At 47.5% G+C, this 11,870-nt stretch overlaps 1 protein-coding gene and 1 non-coding gene across 2 annotated transcripts; both read left to right on the top strand.

Moving 5' to 3' along the window:
- Positions 1-8,518: 8,518 nt before the first annotated feature.
- LOC146960339 (ankyrin repeat domain-containing protein 16-like) lies at positions 8,519-11,660 on the top strand (the record flags this gene model as incomplete). Its single annotated transcript, XM_085772453.1, has 5 exons — positions 8,519-8,874; positions 9,829-10,049; positions 10,244-10,286; positions 11,298-11,406; positions 11,499-11,660. Coding segments are annotated over exons 1-5 (876 nt in total), but the record flags the coding sequence as incomplete, so codon positions are not given.
- Positions 8,998-9,085, top strand: trnay-gua (transfer RNA tyrosine (anticodon GUA)). Its single transcript is given in 2 exon segments — positions 8,998-9,034; positions 9,050-9,085. It is a non-coding gene; the product is annotated as a tRNA-Tyr (tRNA).
- Positions 11,661-11,870: the final 210 nt, after the last annotated feature.

Below are 11,870 nucleotides of genomic sequence, written 5' to 3'. Positions count from 1 at the left end.
CTTTATGTAAAGCACATTGAGTTGCCTTGGTATGAAATGCGCTATATAAATGTAACATATGGGACGCTAGGACCCAGGTCACCAGGTGGGGAACCTAGCAACAGCAGCCACACAGTACATGAGACTAGGATCTCGCGGGACTTTGCAAGTCCACGTTTGTTCTCGTAGCTCACCCTCGTCCATGCTCCTGTTGCCGGCGTCGTAGGTCTGAGAAGAAAAGAGGTAAACACTTTTCTGGGTCTATATGCTTGTGTTTTATTGAGTTTAGATTATTTACCTGTCCTTGCATTTTTAGTGTGTCGGTTGGTGCCATGAGGGTTAAACTGCATTGTACCTCATACCTGTAGGCCTTACCTCGTAGCAGTTTAAGGTGGGAGCTACTAATAATATGTCCACCTAATATGATGTTGCCACCTGTCTGCTGCTGTACATTCGGTGGTTTATTTAACTTTGTATTTCCTGTTATATTTGTAGATATTAATCATCAGCACTTTATGACCAGCAGCATTAGCTGTCCCAGTCTATCTACTGTATTACCTGGATGCGCTACAGCTTAGCTCAAAGCAGGTACGAGAGACTGGGCATGGGTATCATCTGGGTCAGTTTTAATAATACTGTTGAATTTCTTGTAATGTATTTATTCTGTTTTGTAGGCTGAACTGGCGACACACGTCGGCAGGGCAGCCACTGTTCTCTCCTCCCAGAGATCCTTATAATTAGTGTCTCCATTTTTGTTTTTGTTTTGTTGCGCTTATATCTTGATAGTTGTGACCATCCACCTTTCCATGGTGTCGTAGAATTTAATGTTTGCTCTGGAAGTGTGCAGTGCCTTCGAACCTTTAAGTATACAGTGTTTTTGAACTGTTTAAGTGTGCAGTGCCTTTGAACCTTTCAGTATACAGTGTTTTGAGCTGTTTAAGTGTGCAGTGCCTTTGAACCTTTCAGTATACAGTGTTTTGAGCTGTTTAAGTGTGCAGTGCCTTTGAACCTTTAAGTGTGCAGTGTCTTTGAAGTGTGTAGTGCCTTCGAACCTTTAAATGCATAACAGTATTCACCTGGTTATGTGTGTGTCCAACTCTAGGTATCAGCCTGATCAAATACAAAAGTATTGATTTTATTGTTGAGGGGATATTGTTAAAATAAACTTTATTTTTGTATAACTTCAAAAGCCTCTGCTTGTCCTTGCCCTAATAGGTATTAACCTGAGTGGGGAGTGGTTGCTGTAAATTAGTCACACTGCGTGTAGTCCAGGGTCTCTCCCCTTTAAAGAGAGTGGCGTTGTCATACACAAGTATCCCTAGTGCCGGTCACATTTGGCGTTGTCGGCAGGATCGCGGAGGTTTTTTTTTTTTTGTGTGTGTTTTTTTTATTTATTTATTTGGAGACACTAAGGTAGCAAGGGTTGGGGGTGGAGGAGGAGGACAGTGGTTGCCCAAGAGGAGATCCAGAGGACATCCACCGCACTCTAGCTGCAACACCGCCCTCTAGCTGCAACGCCGAACCACCAGCGTTTACACACACAGTGGACAAAGACATTATTCTTGGGGGGGTTCGCTCACCCATGTCCAAGAATTGATTGTTGGGTGGTGTTGTTTTTTTTGAGAAAGTCAATTAAAATGTCTGAATCAGAGGAACAAATCAGAGCCTTGACTGAACTTGTTCAGCAACTAAAAGCAGAAAATAATAGACTCAAAGATGGGGGAAACGGAACAGTAAATGTAGAGGTCCCTGGGCCATCTAGCCGTGTAGTAACTAATAATGTCAGTAGTGATTCAACGGGGCGGGTGTACATGTATGCACCAAGAGAGAGGAAATGTCCACGGTTTTCAGGAGATATAGCTCAGGATGGGTTAACTGTAGAAGACTGGTAGAAGAAGCAAAAAAGTCACTGTTTGTGCAGCACACACAGGTTGAACAAGCAACATTTCTTTGTGATCTGCTAGATGGGGAAGCTAAGCGGGAGGTAAATTTAGCTCTCCAACTGATAGAGCCACACCAGAGGCTATTTTCACAATACTGCTTGATAATTTTGGGTGTGATCAAACATATGTGAGCTTACAGAGACAATTTTTTCAACGCCGGCAACAGGATAATGAGTCCATACGTGAGTTTTCCCATGCTTTGTTGCATTTGATGGAACTACTTGAAAGTAAAGATCCAAGGGGGGTTTCGAATTCAGATTTGGTGATCCGTGACACATTCATTGAAAACGTACGTGACACCAAATTACACCGTGAATTGGCCCACTTGGTTCGGCAACATCCTAACCATTCCTTCAAAGATGTACGTAATGCAGCTATCAAATGGGAAAAGCGAGGGCCCCCTGCTTGTGGACAAAGAGCACGAGCATACTCCTGTGATTCGAATGCTTCAGGATTAGGTCAAGGTGATGTCGGCACCAACGCCATTGCTGCTAGGTCCAGTGATGAGCTGGCAGAATTGAAGGAGTGTTTACGCAAACAGCAAGTACAGCTAGATGCCATTCTTAAACACTTAGGCTCTTCGTCCACTGCCCCTAATTATACAAGCCCCCAGGATCCCCCCAGCAGCAGCAGGCCAAAACAATACCAGTTCCAGCCAGATGGAAAACCAATATGCATGCGGTGTCACAAGGCAGGTCATATTGCTAGATTTTGTCGGGTTGAAATGGGTGGTCTCCCTGGGGGGGTGGGATCACGGGGACGGGGCCAATGGGTGGGAGCAAGAGTGAATGCAGTGGAGCAGCAGGAAAACTAGCGCCCTCTGGTGTTGGGAACCCGATACCAGAAGGGGATTTGTGGGTTCAAAACAGGCAAGTCTGGCATCCCGGCTAATTGGACGCTGCCCAGTAGTAAAGATCAGAGTAGGGGGGGTGGAGGTGCCGTCCTTACTTGATACTGGATCAATGGTAACTACTGTAACACAGGCTTTCTTTGAACAGTATCTGATGCCACAAACAAATGAGCAACTGAAATCTTGTACCTGGCTCAAATTAACAGCAGCTAATGGATTAGATATTCCATATTTGGGGTATGTGGAGTTAGACGTTGAAGTTCTCGGCACCACCCTCCCACAGATGGGCATCCTGGTGGTAAAAGACCCCCCTGATCCAGCTTCCCAACAAAGGAAAACTGTAGTACCTGGTCTGTTGGGAATGAACATTATCAGTGGCTGTTACTCTGTATTATTCAGGGAACATGGTGACAATCTCTTTTCTTATCCTCTAGTAAAACAAGCTGAGAGGGAATGGGGGCGTGCATTGTCAGAGTACCAACAGATGGACCGCCTCTTGCAGACTGGCCATGTAGGGGAGGCTGTGACACCACCGGGACCGGCAATCCGGATACCAGCGGGCTCCCTACAGTTCGTCCAGGCCACCTGCAACCAAGGCCCAGGCCCAGCCCTTGGTACTGTATTGCTGGAGCCTCTGCCCTACGGAAAAGGTCGGTTACCCATGAACCTGCTCATATCTAGCGCCCTCCTCACTGTTTCCAGAGGAACTGTCAACATCCCTGTTGTTAATGTTGGTGAGGAAGACCAGTGGCTGAGATCAAAAACAGTGTTGGGGACGTTACATTTGGCCGATCTACATTCCTCTTCCCAGGCTGTACAGGTGGAGGAGCAGACACAGGACGAAGGCCGGCAGGTGGTATTCATCCAGTCTACGGCAGTAGAGGCCTCCCCCCCCCACCCCCTCCCTGGCCTGAGTGAACTGAATTGGCCCGATCTCCCTGTTAATGATGCACAAGCAGCCAAGAGTTTGCTGACAAAGTACCGAGATGCATTCAGCCTGGATGATGGGGATTTGGGTTGTACTGACCTGATCTACCATGAGATCCCACTGATAGATGACGTCCCTGTTCGTCAGCGGTACCCGCCGTCTCCCCCCATCTCAATTTTCACTTGTCAAGTCCCACATACAAGAACTGTTTACAGCGAGGGATTGTGAGAGTGAGCTCCAGCCCTTACTCCTCCCCCATTGTAGTTGTTTCAGAAAAAGTGTGGTGACATCCGGCTGTGTGTTGATTATCGACAACTCAACGCCAAGACGAGGAAAGACGCATATCCGCTGCCGCGCATTGAAGAATCTTTGGATGCTCTTACTGGTGCCAAATGGTTCTCAACGCTCGACTTGGCAAGTGGATACAACCAGGTGCCAATGTCAGAGAGAGACAAAGAGAAGACGGCATTCTGCACCCCGTTTGGCCTCTTCGAGTTTAACAGAATGCCATTTGGACTTTGTAATGCGCCAGGAACTTTCCAGCGCCTAATGGAACGTATCTTCGGGGATCAGAGTTTTCAGTCATTGCTGCTGTATTTAGACGATATCATAATTTTCTCCACCTCCTTCAGTCAACACCTGCAGCGGTTGGAGATGGTCCTGAGTCGGCTCCAGCAGCATAACCTGAAACTGAAGATGTCTAAATGCCATTTTTTCAGCGGGAGGTGCGATACCTTGGTCATATCATCTCCCCTGCCGGTGTGGCAACCGACCCAGAGAAGACCAGGGCAGTGGCAGAGTGGAAGCGCCCATCCACCGTCACTGAATTACGCGGCTTCTTGGGTTTTGCCTCCTTCTACAGGCGTTTTGTAGAAGGGTTCGCAAAGCATGCAGCCCCGCTTCATCGACTGGTTGGAGAGCTAGAAGGAAGCAAGAAAAAACCAAGGTCAAAGGTCAGTGCCAAGTTGGAAGGACAGTGGAGTGAGTCATGTGAAAAAGCATTTCAGACACTTAAAAACAAGCTTGTCACTACTCCTGTCCTTGGCTACGCCGACTTCAAGAAGCCCTTTATCCTAGAAGTGGATGCCAGCCACCAGGGCTTGGGTGCAGTACTTGCTCAAGAACAGGGTGGAGCCCGTCGGCCAATCGCATTTGCCAGCCGGGGGCTTAGACCAAGTGAACGAAACATGTCAAACTACAGCTCCATGAAATTAGAATTCCTTGCTTTGAAGTGGGCCATCACAGAAAAGTTCAGGGAATACCTTCTGGGGACGGCTTTCACCGTGTACACAGACAACAACCCCCTGAGCTACCTCCAGACGGCCAAGCTAGCAGCTGTAGAGCAACGGTGGGCATCCGAATTGGCCAGTTTCAACTTTGACATTAAATACCGCCCCGGAGCAGCCAACCGTAATGCTGATGCCCTTTCCCGTCAACCGAACACCCCAGCAGTACATTCCATTTCTGACATCGTGCCTGGTTTTAACATTCCATCACAAATGACTGGCTCCAAAAAGTACTCTCCCACACAACCACAGCTCACTGGTAACGTCATGGCAGTGGACGCAGCTCCGGTGCGGGAGAAGGCTGATCTGCAGGCCCTGCAAGCCACAGACCCAGTGGTCAAAGCATTTCTCCCCTACTGGAGGAGAGGACGCCCCCCAAACAGAGCAGAACGGTCTAGAGAACCCAACCAGGTTTTGGAGCTTGTCCGACAATGGAGGAGAATCAAGGAAAAGGACAATGTGCTTTACAGAGAGGTACAGATGCCCCCAAGCCGACAGACAGTTCACCAGCTGCTATTACCAAAAGCACTACAAGCAGAAGTACTGACCAGTTTACATGACAATCACGGCCACCAGGGGCAGAAAGGACGACAGCCTTGGTCAGAGAAAGATGCTACTGGCCAAATATGCGTTCAGACATTGACCAGTGGTGCAAAGAGTGTGAACGTTGCATCATTGCCAAAGCAGTGCGGCCCTCAGTCCGGACGTTCATGGGACATCTGACGGCCTCCAAACCTTTAGAGGTCGTTGCCATTGACTTTACCACCTTGGAAAGAGCCAGTGATGGGAGAGAGCATGTCTTGGTCGTGACCGACGTTTTCTCCAAATTCACTCAAGCATATCCAACATCGGACCAGAAGGCCCATACTGTTGTTAAAATCCTCACGGAAAAATGGTTTTACACCTATGGAGTGCCTAAAAGAATTCATTCGGACCAAGGCCGCAACTTTGAAGGTGAACTACTCAAACGCCTTTGCCAGCTGTATGGGATTGCAAAAAGCAGGACGACCCCTTACCACCCAGAGGGAAATGGACAATGCGAGAGGTTTAATCGAACCCTTTTTGATCTCTTGCGCTGCCTCCCAGGAGAGAAAAAGCGAAAATGGCCTCAATTGCTCCCCCAGTTGGTGTTTGCTTACAATACAACAGTCCACCAGTCAACAGGTCATTCACCATACGAACTGATGTTTGGTCAGAAACCCCAGCTACCTGTTGACCTACTACTGGGGCAAGCGGATGAGGATCCAGCTTCAATCACACCAGATGACTGGGTCACCAAGCATCAAGATCACTTGGCTTCTGTGTATGTGGCAGCTAAAAAGCATTTGGAGGCAGCTGCCACAGCCAGAGAGCAGCGCCAACCTCCAACAACCACAGCCATCCTTCCAGTTGGCACTCTGGTCTATCGGAAGAACCATGTACTAGGACGTAGAAAAATCCAAGATGTCTGGGAATCAACAGTCTACCAAGTGGTGAAATGCCTGGATAATGTCGGTACAGTATACAAGATCCAGTCCCGATCCAACCCAGAACAGCAGAAAACTGTTCATCGCTCTGAACTAAGACCAATCACTGAGAGAGGCGTGCTGGTCTCAGAACCACTAGTGGCCCCCCCTCCCCCCAGACAGAGGGATGAAACCCCCCCCTTAGGAAACGCTAGCGAGGATGAGGACAGTAACAGCAGCCTTCTGTCAGGTTTCATCAGCTCCCCCTGTAACGTTAGCTCTATTGCCGAACAGGAGCCAGCCCCAGACCCCCAGCCCCCAGAGACTGGCCTTGTGTCCATGGAAGAACCTGTAGGTCTCCCAGAGAGCAATCCACCCTCTCCTGAAGGGCCAGAAACAGCCCCCCAGTTCTTGTTGGGACCAGAGATGATACGGCGCTCCCACCGAACCACAGCTGGGCAGCATTCAAACCCATTCCGTCTACCCCAACCCCTAGCCCAACGGCCTCCAGACCCTTTAGCACACAGGCCACGAGACTAATGTTCCTGCTAAGTAAAGTGAGTTATGTCACCGGGACGGCGACCTTTTAAAGTGGGGGTGTATGTAACATATGGGACGCTAGGACCCAGGTCACCAGGTGGGGAACCTAGCAACAGCAGCCACACAGTACATGAGACTAGGATCTCGCGGGACTTTGCAAGTCCACGTTTGTTCTCGTAGCTCACCCTCGTCCATGCTCCTGTTGCCGGCGTCGTAGGTCTGAGAAGAAAAGAGGTAAACACTTTTCTGGGTCTATATGCTTGTGTTTTATTGAGTTTAGATTATTTACCTGTCCTTGCATTTTTAGTGTGTCGGTTGGTGCCATGAGGGTTAAACTGCATTGTACCTCATACCTGTAGGCCTTACCTCGTAGCAGTTTAAGGTGGGAGCTACTAATAATATGTCCACCTAATATGATGTTGCCACCTGTCTGCTGCTGTACATTCGGTGGTTTATTTAACTTTGTATTTCCTGTTATATTTGTAGATATTAATCATCAGCACTTTATGACCAGCAGCATTAGCTGTCCCAGTCTATCTACTGTATTACCTGGATGCGCTACAGCTTAGCTCAAAGCAGGTACGAGAGACTGGGCATGGGTATCATCTGGGTCAGTTTTAATAATACTGTTGAATTTCTTGTAATGTATTTATTCTGTTTTGTAGGCTGAACTGGCGACACACGTCGGCAGGGCAGCCACTGTTCTCTCCTCCCAGAGATCCTTATAATTAGTGTCTCCATTTTTGTTTTTGTTTTGTTGCGCTTATATCTTGATAGTTGTGACCATCCACCTTTCCATGGTGTCGTAGAATTTAATGTTTGCTCTGGAAGTGTGCAGTGCCTTCGAACCTTTAAGTATACAGTGTTTTTGAACTGTTTAAGTGTGCAGTGCCTTTGAACCTTTCAGTATACAGTGTTTTGAGCTGTTTAAGTGTGCAGTGCCTTTGAACCTTTCAGTATACAGTGTTTTGAGCTGTTTAAGTGTGCAGTGCCTTTGAACCTTTAAGTGTGCAGTGTCTTTGAAGTGTGTAGTGCCTTCGAACCTTTAAATGCATAACAGTATTCACCTGGTTATGTGTGTGTCCAACTCTAGGTATCAGCCTGATCAAATACAAAAGTATTGATTTTATTGTTGAGGGGATATTGTTAAAATAAACTTTATTTTTGTATAACTTCAAAAGCCTCTGCTTGTCCTTGCCCTAATAGGTATTAACCTGAGTGGGGAGTGGTTGCTGTAAATTAGTCACACTGCGTGTAGTCCAGGGTCTCTCCCCTTTAAAGAGAGTGGCGTTGTCATACACAAGTATCCCTAGTGCCGGTCACATAAATAAAGATGCCTTGCGCCTTGCCTCATATCGCTCTATGCCACAGTGTAACGTCATGGTTGGCCAGTTAATTTTTTTGACAACTCCACGGGAAAACAAACCAGCAGGCGCTTGTTTCCAGCAGCAGCAGCGGCATGTCTTAAACAACTGAGAGTAACTATCTGCTCTGTGTGAGTGAGGCCGGTCTCTCTGTGACTCTGTGCCCCACTAACAGCCTTCAGACTGCGGCTCAGCAGCATGGAGGCCGACGGCCGCCTGAAGCTGCTGGTGAAGCTGACCCAGGACGGACAGCTGGGCGCCCTGCAGCAGCAGCTCGAGTCCGGCGGCTCAGAGACTCTCCACGCCGTCAGCAGACAACACTACGGCCGGTCTGCAGACACACTGCTGCACTACGCCGCCAGACACGGACACCTGCACATCCTGGAGTATCTTATCAAGACTGTAGGCGTGGACGTGGAGGTGCACAACAACGACTACAAGAGGCCGCTGCATGAAGCTGCATCCATGGGTCACCTGGGCTGTGTGAGCCGCCTGCTGCGGGAGGGGGCCGCGGTGGACAGCCTGAAGAAGGCGGACTGGTGAGGGACTGGGGCTCGGCTCGGTGGTGGTGGTGACCTAGTTATGATGATTAGCACAGACATGAACTCAGGGCGCCCTCTGTTGGTGTTAAAACGTCACTATCGACCATGTGAGTCCAGCTCCCTTCGATAGCTCAGTTGGTAGAGCGGAGGACTGTAGTGGCGTTACGCTGAAATCCTTAGGTCGCTGGTTCGAATCCGGCTCGAAGGAGACTCACTTTTCCACCTGCGAAGGGAGAGTGAACAGAAAGCTCAGGGAATAGAGCCGTGTTCAATAGATAGATTATAGAGAGAAATAACGACAAAAAAAGCCAAATCAGCGGTAAAACGTCTCTTTGCTTTCACTCGCTCATGTTGTCATTTTCCTTCATTTCATTCAGCGCGACGTGTTTAGGTTTCCCTGAGCTGTGGGTAAACAGGTTTCAGTCCTTTGTGTGTTCTCATCGCTGGTGTGCGACGTGCAATGTAGCCTACCACCTTGACATAGTGATATCAAGGAAGTACACAAATTAGTATTTCGTGGTCACAAATTAGTATTTTTTTTTCTCGCATCTCATATCTGGGACTCCGTAAGAAAGATATACAATTAAATCAAGAATACATTTCCTCATGTTTAATTCTTCTATACTTGGGTAACTGTTAGGCTACATGATTGAGTTGTAAATAGTTTCAAAGGTGAAGGCTGTTTCATTACAAATTTGTTATGAAACTAAATACTACTTTGATTTTAGATGTCTTTTCTGTTTCCTGTACTTTGTATGAACATGAATAAAAATAGTTAAGGTAACAAGTGCCTAAAACTTTTGTATATTATTGTAAAAATTGCTTAAAATATATTTTCCATATAAATAGAAATACAAATTTGTATTTCTCTTATGCTTGTAATGTTACTGCCAGGTGATGCTACTGTGTTGGGGTTTACAGGTGACAGTGTTTCCTCTTGTGTCTCCTCAGGACTCCTCTGATGATGGCCTGCACTCGGAGGAACCTCGACGTGATCCAGGAGCTGCTGTGTCACGGCGCCGACCCGGCGCTGAGAAACAAGGACGGCTGGAACTCGTTCCACATCGCCTGCAGGGAGGGAGACCCCCTGGTCGTACAGCACCTGCTGCTCACCACACCAGATGTCTGGAGGACAGAGAGCAAGACGCGCAGGACGCCGCTGCACACTGCAGGTGAAGGACCCCCGCTTCGTCCATATGGATGGATGATGTGTGACATGTGATATGTGAGAGGACACCCCCAGGATTTGTATTGATATCCTCTAGGATCCAATAGGATTGAGTGGGGTAAATATTCAATAATGTGTTCTTTGATACTCAAATCAAAGATCTAATTATAACTCCGGCTCTCTCTGTTGATCCGACAGCAATGCACGGTTGTGAGGAGGTCGTCAGGGTCCTGCTGGAGAGGTGGGTAGAAGTTTCATATGAGGAATGCTCCCAAAAACAAATCATATCAAAGTCAAAATCAAAATAAGACCAGTTTAGATTCTTAAACGTACCTCTGTAATGTGTTTTTAAATGATCCCAGTTGGAGGCTCAGAACAACCTAAAATAGTAGGAACGGAGGAATAACTCAGTTGTGACCGAGGGTTCAGTCCCTGGCCTGGCAGAATAAATCTGGACTGGGAAAAAGTGGAAGGACTTAATCCTCTCTCACAGCCAAAGAAGAGGTGCCTTTGAGAAAGGTCAACTACTCCAAAGGAGGCACTCCGACTTGCAGCTTAAAGGGATAGTTCAACATTTTGGCAAATTGGCCCGTTGCCATAATCCCTGTAGTTTTAGGAGTAAGTTCATTACCTTTAATTGTTGGTGCAAGCTGTTTTTAGAACGGCGGAACAGAGCCGCGAGCTGCTCAAATCTACGCTACGCAGGCTAATGGGAGTACGGAGGCTACAGAGGCTCATGGAATTTCTTGGTTTCCCTCATCAAATTCATCAAATACGCAATCCAACAACTCCAAAACGCTCTTGTTGTTGTGACCTGCCCATTCACCACGCTATGAGATAATAACACAACGTTATGAGACAGAGTTGTTTTTGAGGTAAATGCAGAGACTGCTTGCTGAAAAACTGCCCCCAACAGGAATGCGCATCAGTGGTTTTTCCTGAATTTACCACAAAAACAACTCCGTCTCGTAACGTTGTGTTATTATCTCATAGCGTGGTGAATGTGCAGGTCACAACTTGTCCACCAGAGCATTTTGGAGTTGTTGGATTGTGTATTTGATGAGTTTGATGAGGGAACCAAGAAATCCCATTAGCCGCCGCAGCGTAGCTCTGAGCAGCTCACGACTCTGCTCCGCCGTTCTAAAAATAGCTTGCACCGACAATTAAAGGTAACAAACCTACTGCTAAGACAATTTGCCAAAATGTTGAACTATCCCTTTAAATCTAACTGACTGACTGGCCTTTCCTCCAGCTGTGACTACACCCCAGACAGCACCGACAGCTGTGGAGTCACTCCTTTGATGGACGCCGTCAGGAATGGGCACATCCCCGTGGCCAGGCTGCTTTTAGACGGTCACCAGGTAGAGTGTGTGTGAAATCACTAACTTCTCAGCGCTGATGGGAAAACTCTGATATTTATCTGTAGTCACGACCTGACGCGTGTCCTCTGCAGGCGTCTCCGACAGCTGCTGACAAACTCGGGGCTCAGCTGGTGCATCAGGTTGCTGTCACCGGCCAGGAGGAGGCCCTGAGGTTCCTGGTGCAAGAGCTCAATATAGACGTGAACCAGAGAGCCACTAACATCCAGCTCACTGCACTGCATTATGCTGCAAAGGTTAGACCGTCCTCCATCCGAGAATGAGTAAAATGTACATGTGTAAATTGAAAAATAACCCAAACATTGAATCAGCTCTGACAGGAGAACTCTGTGTTAAGAGCAATAAGCAAAAAGTGAAGGGATGAACATTTTAAGTAGTTATTTAAACATAATGGAGAAACAATTGATACATAGTTATAAGTAAGGGATAAAAATATTAACTGATTA

Source organism: Trachurus japonicus, unplaced genomic scaffold (genome assembly GCF_045865225.1).
Source record: "Trachurus japonicus isolate A0001 unplaced genomic scaffold, Traja_1.0 AP030495.1".
In the NCBI taxonomy this organism is placed as follows: domain Eukaryota; kingdom Metazoa; phylum Chordata; class Actinopteri; order Carangiformes; family Carangidae; genus Trachurus; species Trachurus japonicus.
Note: the sequence above shows the minus strand (reverse complement) of the source record. Positions and strands in the feature narration are given on the sequence as shown.